Genomic DNA, 24,330 nt, shown 5'->3' with positions numbered 1-24,330 from the left:
TCCCCCAAATGTGGCACTCCCTGAGGGCACAGGGGGAGATTTCCCCCCAGAAACATCCCCAGGGGGCAGAGCAGACCAAGGAGAGTACCAGAGAGCAAGAGCTAAGCCATGGCTCTGTTCCTGATCTGCGGCATCTGTCAGGCTGGGTAAAGACACAGCCCTCAGCTGCTGGTCCTTCTTAAACCAGCCCCCCACTAACCAACTTATTGCACCTCCCCTAACCAGCATCTTTCTTGTTCCTATTTCCCCAGGCCAAGCTCCCCAGCCCTGCATGCCTTGCTTTTAACTTCCTGGCCCGTTTGATACAGCTGAGGGCAACTAAGTCATGATCTGATTGCTAATCTCCTTGTCACTACTTAGACGGTAATGCGAGGCTGGCGTTATGCAGTTCAGCTGTCCTGCTGCTGGGGCTTAAAGCCATCTCCATCCAGCACGGGCTGCTGTGCTTCCTGCCACTGAATTGTATGGCAACTCGCATCCCCTGGGGCTTCCCAAGGGATAGGAGGAGCACAGGGTGCTCACACCGATCTTGTTTGCTCTCCAGGCATGTGCCTTGCAAAAGGCCAGGGGATTGAAATCAGCTATCCAAATCACATCCCTCACTCCCAAACACAGGCACTGCCAAAGGTATTTGCTGAGTCCCCTAGGAAAGAGAGTACAAGCTCTGCAGAGTCACTGGGAGAAAAGCTTTTTATCAAAACCATCACCTTCTTTTTAATGACCTCTTCTTTAATTTCTGCTATGTAAGGTGAACACAGAGCTCGCCCCCATAACTGCAAAACGGAAAACACACAAACAAGATAGATCTCCCCTATCATGTGCTGCAGGGGGGTTCAATCCAATGTAGTCCCTGAGCTTGGAAAGACCAAGGAATAGGGCACGGCTTTGATTTCCAGCCCAGACTTCGTTGTGGGAGGCAGCCTGCCACGACCATGTTTCTTGCAGTTCCCAGGACCCCTCTCACTGCTGCTGTGCATATCCGAGGCTTTGGGCTAGGAAACCTGGCAGGACTCAGCAAGACCCCGTTCACAGGAGCCACCTTAATCTCAGCTCGGAGTTAATGGCAGGGATCTTCGAGGGGTTTAATAACCTCTTGAGAAGATGAAGGGCTTAGTGACCTCTCAGGGATTGGAGCCACTGGCTCCGAGGACTCCTGCAATTTGCAGCGATGCCCTGGTTGGCAGGCAGGCCTCTGCTGGAGGCTGCTGGTGCAGAACTGCTTTTAAATTCACCCCACAAGTGCCAGAAGTCCTCTGTGCTGGTATGGCTTACACTCTGAACCTCTGGGGTTACTGTTCTCCACACAACCGGCTGTCACTGCCCTCTAGCTCACACCAAGCAGCCATTTGACAGCCAGAGACCTACAACGAGGCAGAAGGAAGGCACCTACTGAGTAACTCCGAGACTCACCGATTTGTTTGCTCTCTTTCTGCAGCAGGACAGGCTCCGACTCAACGCCCCGCTTGCTCCCAGCACAGCAAGGCTGGCTGAGGCTCCAGCTGCAGGCTCCCAAAGCTGGCCAGCACCCGCTGCCCAGCAGAGGACATCGCTCTGCCGAAGGAGAGCTCCTCCTGTGCCCACCTGAGCCTCGGCTGGGCGTCCCACTGACTGTCCTGGTACCCCTGCAACAGTTTTGCTGAGGATGGGACTGTAAAAAGGGGACCTGGGATGCATCTCAGAGCGTATTTCACCTAAGTGTAATTTAAACATTTGTTTATTGCAATTAGGCGTTATAGGCTGGAATTTACACATTCCATTATTCTCATTTTCCTCTGTTCAGGCTGCGGCTGTCATAACGGGAGGCTGATTTATGACTCACTGCCTGCGCTCAAACCCGCACCGAAACCAGCATTGGGGTCGGGATGCAAACTGCTTCTAATTTCCTTAGATTAACTCCGCATTTCAAGTGCCACCACGGGAACTGCAGCTTCCCTCCCCTGAAAAGGACGGCGTCCAGAATACCGAATAAGCCAAATGCTGCAAACACACGCTGACACGGAAGGGCACCGAAATCCCCCTTCAGAAGCACGGTGTTAATGAAGGCTCGTACTAACTCGGCACGAAAACGCATCAGCGAGCTCCACGCAGATTACTATGGTGACAGGCATCGGCACAGAACTCAGGGAGAAAAAGGAGATGAAAAGCTGCAGGAGAAAAACGTGTTGTTTTTTTTTTTTTTTTCCCACCCAGGAGCTGCTGGGTTCTCTGGGGTGCTGGGAGCTAGGATGAAGTAAGTGGTTTTCTCCAATTAAACGCATCGCTGTCGGCAGAAGTTTAATGGCTCGGCTCGCTACAATGATTCACTGAACCCACCCAAATTGGGGAGCTGAGGGATAAGTGCTGGCAGCTGTGCCAGGAGCCGCTGCCCTTGCAGAGCAGGGGTGCCTCGCGACACGAGCTGCGACCACGGTGGAGCAGGAGCGTTTAGCAGGTGCTGCGCACCGGTGTCTGGGCCTGCACCTGCAGCAAGCCGTGCACCAGGCAGGTCAGAGCCTCCTGAGCCATACGTGGGGCTCCTGGAGGACACTCCAGCCGTGTCACTCAGGTGCAGACGTAGGAAACCCTTTCTCTGCAAATAGGGCACGATGCTGCAAAGCGCTGAGCGTTTTTGGCTCCCATGGGAGTCACCGAGAATGAAAAAGCAGCAGGAGGAGGCAAGAAGGGCGCTTCCCAGCCCTATAAAATGTTCACCCATAGCAAAATATCACAGCAAAATCGTTCTGAGCAGAGGAATGAACTTGACCACCAGCAGGTCCTGAAGGGACTGGGCAGTGCAGCCCCTACCACCTTGAGCTCCAGGCTGGCAGGGGAAAAAGTGCATGTGTAGTGCAGAACAAGGGGGCTGCCCCAGCACCGGGAGGCTCCACAGCAAAGCAAGGCATCCAGCCTCGCCATGCAGAGCTGCCCCAAACCACTTTGGTTTAGATACAGCCACTTGGCTTAACACAGGGCACCTCACCCAGCCCACAAGGAGGATGGAGAGGTGTAACCAGGGACTGACTGATGCTAAGACATTTATTCCCGTGGACGGTGATGCTGGGGGCACCAGACAGCTGATCCTTTCCTGGTGACGCAGAACGAAGGCCGTGTCTAGCTCCAGTCCACCGTGATTACAGGGTTAGAGCCACACTCCAATTACAGGGAATTTGTTTTGAGAAGAAAATGACTCGGGGACAATAGGGCTGCACGGCACGTGTGTATTTACTCATCTGAAGTGTAAATCTCCACCCAGGGCTAATAACTACGGAGAGCCAACTGGTGTTTCCAGGATGCATGACATAAAATAACAGGCTGTGCTGGCAGGGATGGCCTCTGCAGCTGAAGGACAAGCTTCCGAAAATGACATTTCCCTACCTCAGAAGGATGATGGGCTCGCGTTGATGACAGCACCCATCAAAGCAATCACCTCTTGTCACTGTCAGTGAGTCACTAGAGCAGAATGGCACCTTGTAAGCAAAAAGAGCATCCAGGGAAGTGATTTCCTTTCCTGTGCTGATGTCTGCAAGGAGGAATAGTAATTAGCCCTCTGGCACTGAGCACAGCTGCCTGCCCACACCCCTCTACCAAGGAGCAGACACGTACAAAGCCCTGCACGATGCCTGCTCGCTGCTACAGATCCTCAAGCCTCGAGGGAAGGCTACTGCTCCCTCACAGAGGAGGTGGAGAGGCTGTGTTTGCACCACACTGGTGTCCACGCAAGCCCTCCCATATCCCGGGAATCAGCTTTACAGGGATATTAACACAAGCACGAGGCAATGGGCAGAGAAAAGGAGTCACAGAAAGCACTGGAAACGAGGGGTGCAGCCACGGGGATGCTGCTGCACACCTCTCCCAGCCCAACTCTTCCTAGGAGCCCAAGGGCACCAGATGGAGGCGGCATCCACCCCGCCGCTCACTCACACCCTGGGTCCTGACCCCGTGTGACAGCCACCTCAGGTCCAGGGCTCAAGGATAAAGAGGTCCCAAGTCTTGGATCAGTTCTCCTAGAAGGCAAAAGCCAAACTAGTGTACAGGACACACAAGCTACCCCTCTGAGCAGTCCCAGCCCACAAGCTAGGGATGGCACAGCCACCCCAGCACTAAAGGCCCGAAAAACGTCCCCAAAGGCCACCACAGCTGAAAGCAATGCGATGCCGAGAGAAAAAGGGCTGACGGCCTCGCTGCCACCAGTTATTTTGGCACAGATTTGCTGACTGCCTCTGGGTGAAATTATTCAGCTGAATATTTTAATTGTTCAAAAACTTTGAGTAAGAGCAGCTGAAGCTATACACAAACTCCATCTCATTAATGGGGAAAGAAAGATCTGAAAAGGGGAAACGTTTTGATTTTTTTTTCTTTTGAGACAATGTTTTCTTTGGAAATGCGATGAAAAAAAAAAAGATTTTAAGAGTTGGAGATGAAAGCCAAAGTTTCATTTTAAGAAGAATGAAATATTGCATTGGATCTGAATCCCCTCCTCCCCACAAACATCTTATATTTGACTACAGAGCTAAAAAATCAATTCTTCATACAGCTGCACTCCTGGGTTTGTTCTCCTCTCCCCCAGGACATGGTTTGTGTTGCTGTTGATCCAGTGCGTTTCAACAGCAGTCAAACTTTCAAAACCTTTCCCTTTAAAGTGCAATCTGCTCCTATATTGACTCCAGCTCTGATGAGGAGAAAGCCAACGCCTGATAGGAACCGAAAGCATGAAGAGATGTAGGGATGTTCCAGGAGTTAGGCAGGGTGAGCTTTCTTAAGTAAAGAATTAAAAAAAAAAAATGAGAATTTTAATGGACAAGAAGTTGTAGCTAAAGCTCCTAAGCTGTTATTTTCCAGCACAGCTGATGCCTTGGCCACTAAAGGCTAAGGCAAGCTCATAAGCATGGACAGCAGAGCACAAGAGATATTATTTATTTGGAGGAAAACCCTGCAATTACTCCTGACATATTGTGTAATTAGCCAAAATTACAGCATATTCACCCAGAGTGAAACAGGATAGCATAAACATTACGTGTGAGCCCACAGCCAGCGAGTGCATTTCATTGGGGCACAGACGTGACCCCAGGAAGCAGCCACACGTGAGCCCCTCCACAGCAGCTTCTCCCCAGCCTGAGTTCGTCGGCGCTGGCTCCTGAGCAGCTCACACCAAGAAACAGCAGGAGCAAAATCCATGCTCCTGTGCTGAAATGAGATTTAGCAAACAGGCGTCACCCCAGCTATGTTGTCCCTAAAGTGTGGAGGCTCAGACGGTGATGCCCGAGATGCTGCTGTCTGCACACTGCTGGGCTTTGCTGCCTGGAGCTGAAGGAGGGAGGAAAAGAAGAGCAGCTCTGCCTGCTCCATGCTTGCAGCGCCTCTTACCCTACAAATGGGGATGGAGGGGGAAAGGGGCTCCTACAGGGCCATGTGTGACTCTGTGAGACCTCGTCCTAAGGTCACAAATCCTGGGCAATTCTGTGGCAGCGCTTTGCTGCTTGTGTTGGAAAGGCTGTGTTTTGGCGTGTTTACGCCAATGTGCAACGCAAAACTTCTTCGCTGTGAATTTGTCAGACTTCTTCCTGGTTTCCTACAAAGATTTACATTGGTATCAGGAAATGTTTCTACCAATGCTACCAGGGTAGGACCTAAAATCTGCTCCATGGGTTAAAAAACAGGATAAAGAAACACCTGCCTGGGGGATGCATGCCTGGTATCAGTGCAGGGCTACAGCTGGACTAGCCAAACTTGGGGTCCCTTTGTCCGGTGACATTATCACACCTCTGCGCCCCAAGTTTGTCAGAGGGCTCCATGCTACAGTCCCCTGCTCCCCTCACCATGAAGTGCCCCCCACGAGACCCCCATCGCTAACAGCCCTAGCCCGAGCCGAGCAGAAGCCATCCCTGCTGTTCGCGCCTGCCACGGCGCCGTGATCTGTGCTATTCTCAGCTGCCAAAGCTCTCCGCTTCCTCCAGCCACCCGACGGGCCTGAAATACCGCAGAAATGCCAAGAAGCCCCTCACGCAACCAAAACACACTCTGGAAACGCCCACGTCGCTCCTCCCCTCGGCTCCACCAGCGCAGGAAAGTAAATTCATTAAAAGAGAAAATGGACAGAACGCGCTCTGAGCAAGGGCTGAGCAGAAAGAAATCCCTCGATGAGCCCTGGGTGGTCCCTGGGTGGCAGCTCAGGGTCCCGAAGTCACGGTGCAGGCACACAGTACCAGCAGGCTTTAACATCTCCTGTCGATGCACAGTTCCTCCCGCGCTGCCTCAGCGTTTCTCCAAAGGGATGAGAGGCGTTAGACTTCTTTATTTAACAGGTAATGAGCCTGGCATGTAGAAAAATCAAAGCTAGAACCAGTCAGGCTGTGTTTTGAGATTTTTTTTTTTTTTTGCTCCACCGCACTAATGCAGATTAAGCCTTCCTGTAGCAGTTTGCAAGCGGTTTTTTTTGACCCAAAATTATGATGTTACTAAATTTCGGCAAATATTACACAACACCAAAATGTGCATACAGAAAATGTGCTGCTTGCGACAGTCTGGCTTGAAACAAGATTACACTTCAAAGAGCAAGATAATGCTAAAACCATGCAAAGCCTGCCGTGCAATGCCAAGTCCTCTTTCCTTCCTTCTGCTTTGTGAAAGTACGCTTTGTTTACCTGCACAAAAATTTAATTTACCTACCAAAACTGCTTGTGGTTTTGGAAAGCTACCACCCACTTCTCTCCATCTAAAGCTCTGTTTTACATAGGGAGCTGCTGAGTGGTGCTCTGAGGTTTGTGCCTTGCTGCAGACACCTCGCTCCCCATGTTGGGCAATCCCAAGGGTCCCAGCGAGACTGCCAAGTTCACTGCCCGCCCCGCTGCTGGCTCGGGAGAGAGCTGTAAGCACGGAGCTCGCTCCCTGGGGATGCACGTGCTGAGGATGACACAATACACACAAAGCAAAAAAAGAAATCCTGCGTGTCCAACAGGTCTCTGGCTGCAGCTCCTGCTTCTCCAGCTGCCCAGGAGCCTCTCACCACATGGGAACTTGGATCGAGCATCCCAAACTTCGGCTGGGGGTTCCTCATCGCTCAGGAGCTGCCAGCAGACTCTAGTTGTAAAATCTAGGATTTATTTCACGGGAAGCAGAGATGTATTTTTGTCAAAATGAAGAAATAAAACTAACAGATGAAATGTTTAAGGAAGCGGAGAAGGCACAGAAGGAAATGAAATAAAAGCCAAAATAAATGTTTATGAGTTGTAAATGACGATGCTGCGTGTCAGCCGGCAGGCAGATCCTGTCCTGAAGAGCAGACAACCAAGCTACGAGAAGCCAGCAGAGCACCAGCAGCTGTACAGCGAGCTCTGCCAGCCCTTTTAGCCACTGTCACGGGAAATCCCCACTGGAGCATGATGTTGGTCCCCGGAGGACGCATGCACGAGCGGCTGGAGATCGATAACTGAGACGCGAGGTGCCTGCAGCCAGCAATTCAGACCCAGAGCTGGGTACAGGAGCCGTGCCAGGGAAAGGAGCAGCCCAGGGCGGGGTGGATGGTCCGATGTGTGCAACTCTTGCATCTCCTGTAGGGTCTCAGGTCCCCGGGGATCCAACACTGCTGTGCCTTCTTGCTAATTTCTCCCTGTTTCTCAATTTTCCAGAAGACGTGGACTGGCTTTTGGCAGCCTGGCTTCGCTTGCAGCAGTCCCATACAACTTGACCTTTTGCAAACGGTTTTGCTTTGGGGAATGAAGAGAATGTATTCATTTGGCAGGTCTGGCGAGATGGGTGGCAACTGCTAAGAAACTATCTGTGCAGCCAGCAAGGGGAGGGGAAACCAAACGGCACCGTTCTAGGTAAATATCAATTAAGTGAGCACGTTCGATTAACCCCAAGGCTTGGCTCTTTTCTTCCCTCCTTTCCATCAAAAATGCTTAAATATTTCAAGTTTTCTTTTCCCAAGAAAGGAACATTTTTAAAAAATGTATCTTTTTTCCTGACCACAATCAGCTTTCAGCTGGGAAAGAGGAGCAAGTAACAGAATTATGTTGCCTCTCAGTGCATGCTCTGCCCGTTCACAGCAGGTAGCTGGTCACTGGTCACACATCCTCTACACAGAGCATGCTGCAGGAGGGGAAGGAGTGCCTCAGGACGGTGCTGGGGCATGGGGAAGCAGCTCTGTGCTGCACCCACCACGGTGGCTGTATTGAGCCTGGGATCTTCATCCTCACACCCAGCCCCTGGATGCATCCAGCCATCTCACATCTCCCCTTTTCTGAGGTCTACCAAAGGAGCCAAGCTCTCCCAACATAAACACTGCTGCCTGCTCTGAAGGCAGCATCACCTGGACAAAATCCCCCCTTTTTCCCCTGTACAAAAGAGGCACATGCAGCTGGGAAGGGAGCTGCAATTCCTGCCTGCCACCCTGACCCCAGCCAGGGGCTGCGGCACAGCTCCACATCCTCCAAGCTCTGAGCGGTCCCAGGAGCAGCACGAGCCCTAAGGCATCTCCTTGCAGGGACACCAAGCCACGCCAAACCCCAGCTCCTCTCGAACCACAAATCCCCCTTTAAAAATAATTTATTCCTGGAGTCCCTGCTAGTGTTGTTCGCTGGGTGCGGGGCACAAAGCAGCTTTTAACCCAGATGCAGAGTAAAACCAGCCTCCAGAAAGGCCCAGCTATTTCAGGATTCTGCTGTGTGTCAGAGCAGAGTAGAAGTTAAACAATGGATGCAGCAGTTTGCCTCATGCTCACGGATAATGTATGAATGCAAAGAATTCCATGTAAGCTAGGCAAGAGAGACAAATCCCCTATTAAACTGGAGAGGAGAGAACAAAGATAGCTTCCCGACGGACTGCAACGCGTGCAGCCCAGGTACAGAGCAAGCATTTTGATGCAGGGTTCCTCACAGGACACTTCCAAGGCTAAGGTACAATGATAACGCAGCCACGGCAGTGATGCTGACCCGGAGCTGGAGGAAATGCAAACGTGCAGCCCTTCTGCCAGCAGAACACGGAGATGTGCATGCATTTAAGGGGCTGCTTTCCCTGAGCTGCTCTCTTCTTGGTCACCTTCTCCTGCCAAGCCATGCAGCTTGCAAATATGAAAGGGATGTCAACCCCTCACGTGTTGTGTTTGTTAAAACCCTTTCTTTGATTTTAATAATAACAAATCACAGCTTGGCTTCGACTGTGCAGTAGAGAAGTCCCAGCAATGATACGCACCTGGCCGGTCGGAGGGACAGGTCTAACAGCACAAGTGCCAGAGGGGCAGAACAAATGCCTACCTGGCCACCGTGCGATCTGCCAGCTCCTGGTGTGCACGTTTTGGAAGGGGAAAGAAGGAAAGCAGATAAGCCCAAGTGGGTTTGCACTTGCTCCTCACCACAGTGAGGCTCATTATCACGTTTGTCTCTCACAGGAGTGAGATTCCTGCAGCCTGCTCAGCTCCCGGGGCAGCTCTGCGCTCCACACTGCCCGAGTCAAGCTGTTGAATTTTGTTGTAATAGATCTCTTATCTGTTAAAATATGCAGTATCTGGTCTGCCGAAATTATTCTAAGTTCATGCTGAATTCAGCAAAGCAAGGAAGGAAGGAAGGAAGGAAGAAAATCTTGTCTTCGTTTTATATTTTTGGAACTCAAGCTTTCATTTTTTTTTAATTTCATAACAGCATTTTGTTTAAAAGTATACCTGAAAATTAAAGAAAAATGCACGTATACAATTCTCCAAATGGAATTGAGCCTTTTTTTTCCCCAAAAAACAGATAGATCTGTCAATGATAAAAGGATTTATATGGATCTTTTGTTCTGTGGGGAGCAAAAATAATGGCTCGTGGACCTCTTTTCCCCCTGACTTTTCCATTTGGCTGGCGACGGAGGAATCATTCATTCGCACTGCTCTAATGGGGAACCTCCCCTGCTGGCAACTCATTCTCACCGCTCCCACAAGCACAGCTACCCCCGAGGCCGTTGGGGAGAAAAGATACCCATCCCTCCAGCAGCTTGGACAGCCTCCACAGATTGCCTTGGCATCGGCAGCACCCAGCCCAGAGGTAGCTGAGTGCCACGCTGCCCTGCAGCCCGTGCTGCGAGGCGGGCTGGAAGCTCAGCTCTCCGTGCTCAGGATAACCCCGCAGCCTCCTCTTCCTCCCCCATGTCAGAGCCGCAGAGCCCGGGGGTGCTCCCCGACCTCCCTGCTGCACCTGAGCGCAGACGCACGCCGTGACAGTCCCCACATTTGGGAGTCACGAATGTGAGCGATGCCACCCCCGGGGCTTGATCGGAGAAAATTAAGCCTATTTGCCGAGCTGTCACGACCGGGAGGGAGCCTTTTTTCCCCACTCCTGATTATTTTGGCACTCATTAGCACCATGGGGCACAGGAGGACCTTGCTGGTGAGAGGCTGCCCCAAGCAAGGAGGACGCGTGTCCCACAGCCTGTGCCCCTTCCCCAACACAGGCTGGCGTTTGGCCGGCCACTTGCTGTACACACACTCGTCCAGCTAGTGTGGTGAGGGCTCTGCAAGCAAGGCGATGCCGGCATTTCCAGCCATTTCTATTGCCCCCAGCTCCTCGGATGCAGGACAGCAGAGGCAGACAATGCCAAATTCTGCAGAGCACCAGGCAGAAGAAGGTGCTGGGCCACCCTCGGCTGGGTGCACACTCAGACACACTGTGTAGGGCAGCACTGGGATCCTGAACCATCCCGCGGGCAGCAGCTACCTGCTGAGTTAATTCGGACACCAGAGGGGACAAATTCCACAGGTTTGCCAGCTATGGCAGCTCTTCTGAGATCCACGGCTACAAAAGCAGGCAAGGACTAGGACAAATTTGATGGAGAACTAAAAAAGTGCTTTTGCCACAAGCTTCAATCATCATTTCCACCCTACACGAAATCAGAAAGGGCTTCAGGATTTAACTCGGGGAATTTAACAGCTTACAGAGATGACAGACTTCTCAAATGTTTTAAATGAATCTCTGAATGAACAAGGTCCTTCTGTGTCCTTCAGCTAAAGTTGCTCATATTTTACTTATACTGCTGCAAAAATATCTACATATATATACTTTAAATTCCAAATCGCCATGTATTATTCAAACTGAGAAATACCGCAAAGGGAAAACATGGTTTAAGTTACTGCTTTTTTTTTTTTCCTATGCGTGAGCCATTTCTTTCAGTTTGGAAGAAACCTTTAGATCTCTTTAAGGAAAAGCATCCTTCTCCTCAAGGAACACAAAATATATATCAAGCAGAAAAAAAAAAAAAAGAAGGAACAAAAAAACAGGTTGTTGTTGCTGTTCTTCTTCTTCCTGGGGGAAAAAACCTGTTTGACTCTAAGCTCTGCATTCTGAGCTGGAAACCCTCCTACAGAAACGATGCCCGAAGAGACAGAGACGATGCTCTGCAATGCCTGCTGCTGCCTGACCCAAAGGTGACTGAATTCAGACATCACCTCCCCGAGGAAGGGCAGCCCTTCACCGGGCTCTGCCCGGACAGACCTGCCGCCACCCATCACGGACGCTGTGCCCGCTGCCCCAGCCTGCTTCCCTCCCCTGCAAGGCTCCCAAACTCCTCGATGAACTGCTCTGCAGCCAGGCTGTGCTGAGAGGACAAGCCCAGCCCAGCTCCCCGGGGTGCCCTCAGAAGATGAGCCATGAAGCAACAGCCTCAGCTTTTGTCAGCAGGCTGCACCCACCAGCCCAGGGCTTCCAGCAGCAGAACTACAAATGAGCCAAGGAGGAAGCACGTCCGGATGCTTTAATTCAGCCCTAAAGAGGATGCAACTACTTTGTTCAACCATTTGTTGGCTGAGAAGCCGCACAGGGCTCCTTTGTGTTGTCTTCTGCATTCAGCTCTTAGATCTATCACTCTCTGATTAAGAGAATCTCTCCATCTCTTGAGCCTGCACCAAAAAGCCATGCCATACACTGATTTCCTTTGAACCTCTATCAAGTTACCACAGTCAAAACAAAATATATTCTTTAATCTTTTCTGGATGTACTTTATACATATAATTGTGCCAGTGGTCTTCAACACACACGTATTTTGCTCGACATCTGCACCGCTGCTGCCAGCAGCCTGTGTTAATTCCCAATGGTGGAATTAAGCCTAGGTGTCCAAATTTCCAGCCGCATCCATCAGACTCAGTGTCCTTGTTTGGCCTGGCACCTTTGAGCCAAACACATAAAAGAGAGGAAGAACATAAGAAAGAGAGGGAGATCATGCGCAAGAGAGCTGCCTTTGCCCATCAAAAAGGCAGATCATCCATGTGCTGGTTTTACAGCACGGCTGACAAACGAGGTGCCTCTGCAGCCTGTTTTCCCTAGGCGTGGATAGCTTTGGTTATACAAGATGTCCCTGCATGGACCTGCTCCCCCACAGCTTCCCAAAGCCCATGATTACTCATGCCCACCCTGAGCTTCTCCCAGATGCCAGCTCTCCCTTCCCGTACCGGAGCGGGAGAATTTCATCCTCTCTTTGCACGCGCTGTGAAGCGGAGCACAGGGTGTCAGCTCTGCTCGCACCCATCCTTACGGAGTGTTTTGGTTAGGGCACCGAGCTGCACATCACAAACATTTAACCGATGTAAGCTCCCAGCACTACTTCCACAAAAGCAAAGAGCAGAGGGGACACGAGCCCCGCCAGATTCCATTTCTCCAGTGGTGCATGTTGCTGCTGCCCACTCCATCGCCATCTCATGAGCAGTGGGTTGCCCAAAGCGTGGCGTGCTGGAAGGAGCATCGGGAATTAGGTCTCTGTGTCAGGGAACTGCCCCGTGCCTTGGTTTCACCACCTGTAAAATGGGGAGAACGCTCTCCATTTGGTAGAGCCCGTTGGGTACTATAGATGTAAACCACTTTGTGAAAGCTACGGATTTGGTCGGTTACTCCCTCCAGCTGTAAAGCAAGGTCACGTTTCAAAAGGCACCAACAGCTCCCCTCGCAGTGTACCACTTCCAAACGGGATTTTAGCCCTTGTGAACGCGCATGGTTCTCACGTTCCTCTCACTCTTCGGAAGTACTGAGCCAGCATATCATTAAGCACACATAATCACTGGGGTTGTGGGTCACTGCACAATGTATGCACATCCCTTAAACCCGTTCCTATTCATTTGCATGTCATTTTCTATGCACAAGAGTGACTCTGCAATGAATAAGTAATCGGCACAATACACTCCCTGAATAAACAATCTGAGCAGCAGCAAACCCGGCGGCACGCTGCCTCCTGGGCAGCACACCTGAGTGCAGGAGCAAGGTGGAACGCTGAAACAAACCTCAGCTTAAAAGGCTGATAGAGGGAACTAAAGTAGGAATTGTCGATAGCTTATTAAAAGCCAGTTGACATTTTAAAGCAAATTAATTTCTCTTCATTTTAAATTTTATCAGATGAATACAGTGCTGGTTACAAGTGATTGACTGACAGCCTGAAGACCGAACAGCTCTATTTTTACAGCACTGACTAGCATTGATCCTTCTTCTGAGTCAATAAAAAGTCTTTTTTAAAACACTCTGGTGTGTAACTTACTAAACACCTTCCTTAGCAAGACAGTCCATGCAAGTCGAGGGAGTTCTTAGATTTCAGCAATTCTTTGCAGGCATTCAGTGGATCCAAGGGAAGTAGAATTGGACCCGTGCAGCTGGGAGCACTGTGGTAGGACCCATAAAAAGACTCAGCACCCACATCCTACTGCAAAAGTCACTCAAACTGTAATGTGACAAAGCACCTTGGTATCTAGGAAGCAGGTCTGGACTTCCCATCTGCTCACTCCTTGGCCTGAGAGACATCACTCAATAGCAAATGGAGATGGAGAGGAACGAGAAAATATTTCATCAGCGAGACTCCCAGGTCCCAGTCTTGATCCTATAAAGAGTGATTCCTGAGACAAAATGACACCACTTTTTGGGCAAGAGCCATTTTTTGGTCTGGACTCACAGGGTAATTAATATAGAGGATGGCCCAGCAGGCCACCACTCACCATAATATGAGGGAAAAAAAAGGCAACGCGTTTTTTTCCCTTTGAATACGTCAAGCCACACAACATTTCAGATATTTTACAGCCTCTTTTGGTAATTGCTTTAAAACAGACTGCTAAAAGAGTCTGATTTTCATAGCATAGCCCATTGCAAGTCTTGAAGCATTTGGCTAGCTAAATGCAATCCCTGCCCCACCGCCTGTGCACCAGGGATGCTGACAGCAATGCAACACCATAATTTTCTTTCCTCTTTACTGACAACAGCAAGAGTAAGCGACCTTCCACGGTGAGAGGCTTTCCCCCTGTTTTTATTCCTCCCTTGCGTGCAGGTCAAATACCTCAATCCACAGACCAGAAGAGCAGCCATCAGCTAGCTCTGACACCTTGCTGCAGTCGTGGCTGAAAGACTTCAGATATGGAAACGAGACTTCATGAACAGATTAATCAACAAAATATTAATGTATAGGGGAAGCATGGAAGGATTGCACAAGCTGATGGCACAGCCCGTAAGAGATGAGTAAACAAGCATCACCACCTTTTAATCACGATGCTAACAAACACCTGAGAAAAGTACCTGTTCGAAGCAGCTTCTCAAACCAATCTGTGTTGGTTTTGTTTCTTTACCTTAGCGGTGGTTTATAGTAGCAGAAAAATAGAGGAAGAAGTAAATAATAATCCCACTGAGAAACCACGAAGGGCCTTCTCCTTCCAGCTACTGAGTTCTTACGCCTACCAAGGACACCTGAGAGCACAGAGCAGCGCTCGGAACCGAAACTGTGGGTGGTGGTGGGACTTCATCATGGAAATGTGAGCAACACGTACACCAGGGCTGAAGTTCTCCACAAGGAACCGAGATCAACCACGCACACACACACGCACAGAAGGATAAAGGAAAGCAAGGAAGAAAAGACGACCCCAAAATGCATTTCTAGGTCCTCACAAGCTCAGTATTAGGTACAACAATCATGCAGCTGCCATCTGGAAAGCTTTCCGAGCTAATGAAATTCCCTATGCAACTCCGCTCAAGAAGTAGCACTTGATGGATCTAGTTATCAAATGGCCACGATTCTAATTGATCCTCAGCTCATCGATTTCCTTGTCACTATGCAGAAATTAAGAGCAGGCTGTTGAAAAAGCGCACCTACGGGGAGGTGGAAAAATCCAGTCCTGGGAGAGGCCACCCCGACCCAGCCACCGGCTCTGTCTTGCCGGAGGACCCCCGGCGCTCGCAGTCGGGGCAGAGGCGGAGGGATGCTCGGAGGGATGCTCGGAGGGGTGCTCGCAGGGGCTCGGGGAGGAGATGCGCCAGGACCCGGGCGAAAGTTGGGCGCGGAGCGAGCCCGTCCCCAGCCGGAGAGGTGAGAGCCCCCACCCCGGGAGCTGCCGGCTCCGGGGGCTGCCCCCCGCCTCGGAGCGGGTCCCCAGGGCCCCGACCCTCTGTACTCACCCGGTCTCCTCCTCACCGGCCTTTTCCTGCCGCTGCAGAAGCGCACTTTGCTGAAGACCCCCAGGACGTGCCTCTCGCAGAGGGAGCGCCCGTCCTTGCTGGGGCTGGAGCGGCGCTTGGAGGCGGACACCCGGTCGCTGTTGGACTCCCTCGCCTGCCGCTTCTGCCGGATCAACGAGCTGGCGATAGCCGCTGCCATCGCCGCTCATGGGCCCCCCGCGCCTCGCCAAAGCCGCTCCGCTCCGGGGGGGCGCCGCCGGGGCTGGCCGGGCGCGCTGCGCCCCTCGCCCCCGGGGAGGGGGAAAGGGGACCGGGGGCGCCCCGCTTAACGCGCTGCGGCGCCGAGTCCCGGCAGCGGGGAGGGCTCAGCCGGCCAGGCGGAGCAGGGAGCCCGGGCTAACAACCATGGCCGGCCGCCGGACCCCGCCGCCCATGGGGTTGCTGTCCCCGGAGAGCGCAAAGCCCGCTGCGGGAGGGTCGGCGGCGAAGCCCCCCCGGGTGAGGCGGGCGGGCAAGCAGCGCCCCCGCGCCTTGGAAATCCGGGAGGCGGCCGCCCCGCTTGCAAAGGTCCGTCGGAGGCAGCTGGGGCCGAATCGGGGGAGCGAGGGGGGGGGGCGCGGAGGATCCCAAGGGTTGGGAGGAAAAGTCAGAGCCCCCCCGGCCCGCGGCCGGCCCCGGCCCCAGCGCGGCGGCTCCCGGGCGTGCACATGGCCGCGGCTCCGCTCCCGGGCTCAGGGCGAGCCGCGCTGCATCTCTGCTCGCACTCCTCCTCTTCCTCTTCTTTTTTTTTTTTTTTTTTTCCCCCCTCCCCACTCCGCTGGCGGAGAGGGGAAGGAAAAGCAGCCCCAAAGGAAAAATTAAAAAAAAAATAAAAATAAAGAAGAAGCACCAGGCCGGCGTAGAAATAAATAATAATATAATAATAAAAAAAAAAAGAAGGCAATGCAATCAAATTAATTTAAAAAAAAAAAAAGCGTCCCGGTTGGCGGGTGCGGGCTCACATCGCCGCAGCTCGGCGGCCCGGGCTCACACCGCCATGGCTGGCGTAGCTCCCCCGGCCCTGCTCGCCGCCTGTGCCCGGGCAGCGGGGCTGTCCCCGCCGCCAGCGCCCCGCATCGTCCGGCCCGGCGGGGGGCTGCGGCCGCTCGGCACCGGGGCGGCCCCGGGCCCGGCTGCAGCGGCAGGAGGAGCGATGCGAGGACGATGAGGAGGAGGAGGAGGAAGAGGAGGAGGAGGAGAAGGAGGGCGGGGGGTGCGGCTGCCGCTCCGCGCGGGGCTCAGGATGCTCCGCGGGGCCGCCCGACGGCGGCGGGGCGAGGAGGAGCCGCGCCGTGCTCGCCGCTCGCCCGCATCCTTCGGTCCGGCAGCGAGGAATAACGGGGAGGGGGGAGCCGGGGGGAGGAGAGGAGAGAGGGGAAGGAGGGGCCGGGGAAGCCCCCCCCGGACGCCCACGCCGAGCGGGGCCGCTGCCAAAGCGGCGGGGAGCTCCGCAGCCCCGCGGCGGCTGAAGGTGGAGTGGGGGGGGGGGATCGGTACCGACCGGGGGCTGGGGGAGAATTGCAGCTGCTCCCGCTCGCCCTCCTCCTCCTCCTCCTCCTCTACGCAATCCTACGTGATCGAGGTTCGGATGAGAAAAAAAAGCTCGCAGGCAGAGCGAGCAGACTGCAGCTCCGCGCTGCCTCTGCCCCTCCGGCCGGGCAGCCCCCGGGAGCCCCCCACCCCCCGGCCGCCCCCGCCGGGCTTCCCCCGAGCAGCCAGCGGCGTGCGGCCACCCCCAGCATCTCCTCGGCCGCTGCCGAAGGCTCCCGAGAGCCCAGCCCCGAGCAGCTCCGCGGCTTTCCCCGCTTTCTCCGGGCAGGCGGAGAGCGGCAGCAGCCCCCGGCTCCCCGGGGCTGCCTCTGCCGCCAGGGGTCCCAAGGCAGAGCGCAGCTTTGGAGCAGGAGCTGCGCTGCTCGGGGCACCCCCAGCCCCTGTCTGCAGCCTGTAGGCTGCACCGAACTAAACCGAAGGTGCGGAAGCCCCTGGTCATCCACGCCAGTGACTGCTGTGGCTGCCACAAGGATGGTGGCTCACCAGATTTCAGGTCCGAGTATCAGCTAGCACGGCTACGTGCAGAAGGCACCTGGAAGCTGGAAGACACTTGGGGGAGCACGGAGAGGGGATCTCAGCTGCCCCAGGTGCACACCCAAACCAGAAGCCGTGGGGTGAAGCACTTATCTGGTGGAAGAGGGCACTTTAAACCAACTGAGGACACCCCCTGGGAATTACCAACTTCAGCAAAATAATCTGTGTCACTACTTGGCGACAAGAACGTCAGCTCTAAACTATTGTAATACATGGGGAAAAAAGGCAAGCGAAACCTCCACCCATTGTGACCACAAAGATTAGCCAAACTCTAGCATTAATTCCTGATTTTCACTCTTATTCGTGCGCATGCCAACACGAGGTGGAATCGGGTTCTCCCAGGGAGAACAGGGGAGGAAGATATTCAAAACCATTTGGGAGATATAAATGTCTGGCTGTTGATCTCCTTTTAACCGCTGCCAACTTTTTGGAGCAGATTTCACTGTCCCAATCAATAAAGATTTTTCTTCCCTTTCCTGTAACTAAAATGCTTCATATTTTAATTTTCTCTGCTGGATTATTTCACTTGACATCAAAGAGTGTTGCAGTACAAGGTACAGGCATGGCCTAAAGAAAGCTGTTTGCAATCAGAGAATCACTGCCTGAACTGCCAGTGAATTATCCAAAGCTTCATCTTCAAAGGATGTGAGCAAATCTGATATCTTCCCAAGAAAGAGGTTTTCCATCTCTATACGAAGATACTTTCTGCCTGTAGTCTTCAAATCTCTGGTAAAAGAATGCCGTTTTATCCCCTGCTGTATTAGATAAGTTTCACTTACTTTGTCATGCGACTCATTTGTTTTCTCGTGTAGCTGCAAACGAAAAGCAGCAGCTCTGCACTTAAAAATGATCCTAATCAGCGACAAAGCTGGTCACAGGTTCTCCTGGTGATTTGTGGGTCTGAAAAGAGAGCTGCTGCAACCCTGAGAAGAAATGCTTCTCCCAGGTCTCTCTGCCTCTGCAGTGATGGAATTAAATTAAAGTCCAGCTTGTGAAACTGAATATAGTATTGCATTTGCTAACACACAGGTCTGTCTTTATTTATAGATGGCCAAGTAGTCCACAGGGTTTGGTTCTCAGTGCAGGCACGGCGCCATGAACTCCTGGTGACATTACTGGCATGCGCATCTGCTCTGCACCACTCTGGATCCCGCCCCAGCTTCACAACATTTGCTGAGCAGCCCATGCTTTCACAAAGATGGAGCAAGCCCAGAGCGGTCTCGAGCCAGAGAACCGAAGGCCAATCTCATCATGTCCCTGCACTGTCATTCTTGCAGGTGAAATGTGTTATCTTGGGTGGGCTGCCAAGCAAAACAGACAAGCCTCTCATGCCTTGTACCCTGCCAGCAGAAGTTCTCTCCTCCAACTTCCAGTTGGGTGAACGGAGCTGCAACCATCTCCATCCATCTCCACCTGCAGCAGCTTTGAGGGTGGTGCAGCACTCACTGCTCCACGAGCCAGTGCCGAAGGCAGGGGCTGCGTCCCTCCCTGCTGCCAGTGGAGCTTGAATTGTTTGAGCAAACTGGGCCAATGGGGCATTTTTCCTTAAGGCACATCGTTTTTTATATATCTCTCTGTCCACATCCTTTTATCTCTCTATAAAAACACTAATAGAATATTAATATCCCGTATTATGTAATTATTAAGGCAGTTCCTCTCCCCTGCCTCTTCTCCCCTGGGCTCCCTCCTCACTTCCAGTCCCAGCCCAGGAAGCCGCGCAGCCTGCGCTCTGAAGAGGGAAGGAGAGAACAGTGCCCATTCATAAAATGAACAAGCAAGATCATGTTTTGATCACAGTGGAGAGAGACCCCAATACTCCTACAGTTTGTGGAGAAAGGCCCCATCCCGCACACAGGAGCAAGCAGAGGGTCAGGCTGCCCACGCTGCTGGAGAAGCAGACCGCCAGCACTTATTAAACACCAGTAATTCTGCACCCTGAGCTCAAAGGAGGCTAGGCATTAGGCATGGGCTGTGGAAGGAGGCCAACATAAACATTTCAACATTTCACTGTCATCTCTGAGGTTTTGCTCACTGGATAAATAAACTCTTCTCTCCTCAGTACTGAGGTTTAAAATGAAGACCTAGATGAATGTCAGGGCTTTGGTGGCTTGAGCAGAGAAGAGATCTAGAATTGCCTTCCCTTACCTTCCTAAACAGAATGATCTATCTAGGTCAAAACGGAGGTTACTGGCATCTTTCCTCAGCGAAGTGCAATAATTCCCGCAGGGCTGCTAACAGAATATCCTGTTTATTTTTCATAGAGCCTTCAAAAGCCATGGGTTACGTTCTGTAGATTCAGTCATTAGACAGATCTCTGTTTTACTAATTCTGTACACAGGGAGCTAACTACAGATAGAAATGTATGCTTTTTTTTTTTTTTTCCCCTCTCTTTTTTTTTTCTGCATAGCTACTGAAAATGCATGCACGAAAGTTAAGGAAGAGATTTAAATTTAATGCTACTTTAAAATGTATAAGTGCGTTTCTGTAGCTGAATGGGGAAAAGAATGACACCCATGCCTGGCCAGTAATTCTGAATGGCCTAATTCACCATTTCAGAGCAGCATAGCAACAAAGCTCTTCCAATAGGAAAGCGCCGCTCGGTTTGAAAGTCTGCATGCAGCCACCTTTTAAGAATTGTACCCAATTTCCACACTGGGTAAATTACATCTAAAATATGTGCTTTGTCAGGTCTGCTTATTAAGTGGAATTAAGCCCATATCCATGTTTTATTAACTTTATTCTTTACAAGGTAGCCCTTCGCTGCGTGTCTAGCATAATTAAAATTCATGCAGCTTTGGCATTCCCCAGTCTCTCTGCGTGGGTGGACTTTTTATAAAAAAGAAAAAACATGCCTGGGTAACCTGATAAGGAAAAGAAAAGATCTTACAGTATTTTGCTTGTTTTATGCTCAGGGTAATTCCGTTTACAATGCATGGCTTTATATCTATGTTTGGATGCCTAATAAGAATTCACACGGCCCCTTAAAAATCTGCTGTTCTGGGAGAGAGATCTGGCCCTAAAACAGCGGCAGAGCAGGGAAACTGGCTGGCTTTCTGGTCTTTTCTCGCACAGCTGAGTTGTGAGCTGACTAGGCCTTTTAATAAGCACAGAAGAGCCTGCATCATCTGACTGCTATATTAAAATAATTTATTTAATGGGCCCCTCACCCCCTTTTTTTGGCTTCAAAGATTCAATTAAAACCAAATTTGCAACTCATCATGAGAGTATTCATTAGCTCACGCAGTGCCTTTAGAAACAACTCCAGCCCGGGGAGAAGTTGGGCTTGGCTGTGTCTTAGAGCCAGTGGCAGGTAAGCGGTTACGCAGATTGCAGAATGAGACCACTGCTGCAAAAACTGGGCCACAAGCAGCAGCGACACAGCAAAGCCAAGTGGAGCCCAGGAAAGAAAATAGTTCTGCTTGGGTTTTATATGTTCGTATATATGGTTTTGCTTTCTAAGAGAGGATTTCTGCTTAACAAAGAAGGCTTTATTTCTCCTCAGTGACTTGTTGCCTACACCAGGTGGAGGCAGGGAATGCAAGAAAGGTTTACTTCACTGAAGGCGACTGTGGCTGTCTAGGAATGGAAATGTCTTGGTGCATTTTCCTTCAAGAAGCTGAATATTCTTTGTCTCCCAGGTTCTGGAAGCACCTGCTGAAAGTGGCAGGGAATGAGATCATCTAGGGGTGCTTCTGCTGCCTGCATCCTGCTGCAAAGGCGGTCTCCACCAGACGGACTCAAAGGGATTAGCAGCAGGGGAGGCATCTGAAACTGCTCCCACATCGGGAGAGAGCCTCACTGAAGGGTCTGCAGTCAAGGAGCAGTGAAAGGATAGGAACTGCACTTGCAGATAACCTTGTGCAGGGCAGAGCCCCTCATCCCACACAAGGGACACAGAGGCAACTAGCTGCTCTAGGCTTAGGGGCACACACCTCAGGCTGTGGGAAGAAGACCCAAGCGTTGCCTTGCCTGTACCACAGCTGCTGCATTTGAAAGACAGGACAGACCACGGCCTCCCTTCCTTCCTCCCCCTGCCTCCTCTTCCTCAGCAGGCTCCCTGCACCACCCAGCAACTCCTCCATCTGCCCCCTTGGGGACTTTTTCACCTGCAGCCACCCGCTGACAGCCCTAAGCCACAGCAGACTGCCAGGAGCTGCAGGGGGAAGGAGCGTGGGGACTTCAAGTTTCACCCCAGGTCCTGCATCTGTATTCACAGCACGAGAGAAAGAGGAAGAGACCACGCACCTTGTGCTTAATGCAGAATATGATTTAGATGCTGAACCACCACAGAACCACCCTGGTCGTGAGCCTGAGATTGCACAGAGTCCTCTTCTCTGCCTGAACAGAGGCCAAGGCCTTGGGCCGCAGGGCAGCGGCACTTTCATGAATAGAAAACTTCTCCAGCCTTCCCCATCGTGCTCTTTGAATCCTATTGAGGACAACCTACAGGCTGCAGCCCATTTCAACCCACACTTTCCACACCGTGAGAGGTGCCCGCTTCCCTGAGGTGCTGTGCTGTGGCTGGGGAGGGGACCGTGGCCCCGCGGCCCAGTTTCAGGCCCAAGGCTAAGGTGCTGCTCACGTTTCTCCCCTCCCTGTGGGGAAGAAGAGCTGCTCACACCATGAAACCTCCTCACCTTGTAACCATGCAGCCAAACACCTCCTCCAACCAAAACTGTTCTCAAAACAGTTGGGGAAAAGCCTTTCAATTCAAAGTTTTTGTGAAGCTGACTTTGCTGAAAGTCAAACAGAGCCTCCCTGATTAGATCTTGGCTGAGGCAAAACAGCCCGATGATGCGATTGAGAATGATAAAAAGAAGGGAGGGAGAACAAAACCCCCATTGCATTCCTCCAGCAGTGCTGTGGGACCATCTGCTCCCCAGCAAGTCAAGGCTTGGTGGCATCAACCTCGTTAATGCGTGTGTGGCACTGGCATAGGCCAAGATGGGGAGGAAGGGAGCAAAGCTGTCAAGGAGAACTAACAAACTCTCTCCAGCCCCATAAATCTCTCTATCCGCACGTAATGGATTCTGACAGATCGAAAGAAGCCTTGGAAAGTTCCCTGACCCCAAACTTGGCTTGTCTCACAGCCTAAGCTAGGTGGGATCTCTAATCCTGCTGCGTTGGGAGAGCTGTGCTTCAAAGGGGCAGCCGCCTGCTCTGACACTCAGCAAAGACTCCTTGCAGCTCAGAGAGCTCACGGGAGATGCAGCGGCTCAGACAAACCCTGGTACTCCCACTGCCATCGAGCTCTGCAGAGCAGGAGTGCTGGGCCATTAATCCTGCCCACAGGATGCCTCTGAAGTTACACGCATTCAGATTGCATCTTATTTAACCAAACCTGCTTATTTCTCCCACATCCTGCAAGGGCATGCTCAGCACTACATGTAAATAATAGATTACAATTGTCATACAGACAGGACGAGGCTTGAAGACTCCCACATTCCCTGGTGTCCTAAAATGCCACGTAATGACGACCTAGGTGAACACATCGCTTCCCCCACATACCTCCCTGCCTCAAAACACACCTCTTGCTATTTGTTTTGCCATTTATTTCCCTCCCCAGCAGTAAATCAACTTTTCCATCTCCCCAGTAAAATGAAATCCCATATCTTCTCTCCCCTGAGTCTCACAAACAGTTATTGCAATCCAGACACAATAAAGATATCAATAGCCTGGAAGCAAATCTAAGTTTGCCAAGGATGCAAAGACTAATGCAGCTGTAATTAATGATCGCAGCAGGTCTGGTGAAGGGACGAACCCGAAGTGACCGGGAAACAGAGTGCATTCAAACAAGTTTCATTTTAATGCAGACAGAACAAACCACTGGGGACAAAGAGTGCAGGCTGTATTACTTCAAAACTGGGCACACTTTTCCAGAAGGCAGTGGCTCTGGAAGTGGGAGCCGTGAGAGATATATGACTGAGCAGGAGCTCTCTCTGCAGGACTGCAGCTGAGAGAGCCCAAGCCACCCTGGGGTGCCCCAGCAGAGCAATGTGGAGCAGAAGCAGAAATGCTGTTCCAGTTGTACCCAATTCTGCAAACACCCTTAAGGCAGAAGACACAAAGTCTGGTGGCCAGCTGGTTCTTGTTGATCTGCTGTACTCAGTCTGGTGATACTGTGGCCACTGATAGTTTGCTGTTGCTGAAAGACTGGCCATGGGAGGAAAATGTTTGAGGCGCTCTGCATCCAAAAGAATGACAAAGAGGACTTGGCCCTGACTGATAAATCTCTCACCTCTCAGTAAGAACATTTTGAAAACAAGGGACTCTTCAATCCAGCAAAGTCAGGATGAGATCCGGAGGCTATAAGTCAAGGCAAGGCTCGTATTTATTGTTAATAGCAAAGGTAATTCATCAAGAGAATGATATGGCAAGAGTTGTGATGGATTCTCTATCGTTTTATCCTAAGAGTCAACCTCTTTCAAAAATAGATGAGCTGATATCATAGCACACAAGGTACAAAGGACCCTGGAGAGGTCACCCCTGCACCGTGCCAGCAGCGCCTTCATCACCGCTGACAAGGTTGGTCTGAGCCCTGCTGAGGGACCTGCAGCAGTGGAAATCCCACAGCTCCCTTGGGAACGTGGCTCTGCACCACCCTCAGCCAGGAACGGCTCTTCCTAACCTCTCATCCAGATCTCACTTCTCTAGAAGTTTCTTGCCCTATTGATATTCCTGTCACAGAGGACTTCCTGGGCTTGCTCTGTGCAGTCTGGACTCGAGTAATGCAGGAGACCAGGCTGTGCAACCACAAATAGTCCTTTCCGCCTGACCTCTGGGACTCGCCTAGTGCCAGAACTAATATGAACAGAAAGCCACTTTGCAGAAAACCTTGAGGTTTCAA

General features: G+C 51.7%; 1 protein-coding gene across 3 annotated transcripts in view; it reads right to left on the bottom strand.

Moving 5' to 3' along the window:
- Nucleotides 1–24,330, bottom strand: part of FGF12 (fibroblast growth factor 12) — a gene marked incomplete at both ends in the record, with an annotated part of 129,746 nt that overhangs the window by 78,917 nt on the left and 26,499 nt on the right. For 2 of the 3 annotated variants that reach the window (XM_084292224.1, XM_084292225.1), the window contains one exon: nucleotides 15,360–15,558. The exons of the other annotated variant lie outside the window; for it this stretch is intronic. In XM_084292224.1, the coding sequence (XP_084148350.1) occupies nucleotides 15,360–15,558 (199 nt within the window). Of the gene's footprint in view, nucleotides 1–15,359; nucleotides 15,559–24,330 lie in introns of those variants that run through there. 3 annotated transcript variants of the gene reach the window in all.

This window comes from Netta rufina (genome assembly GCF_964035555.1).
Source record: "Netta rufina genome assembly, chromosome: 9".
NCBI classification, from domain to species: Eukaryota; Metazoa; Chordata; class Aves; order Anseriformes; family Anatidae; genus Netta; species Netta rufina.
Note: the sequence above shows the minus strand (reverse complement) of the source record. Positions and strands in the feature narration are given on the sequence as shown.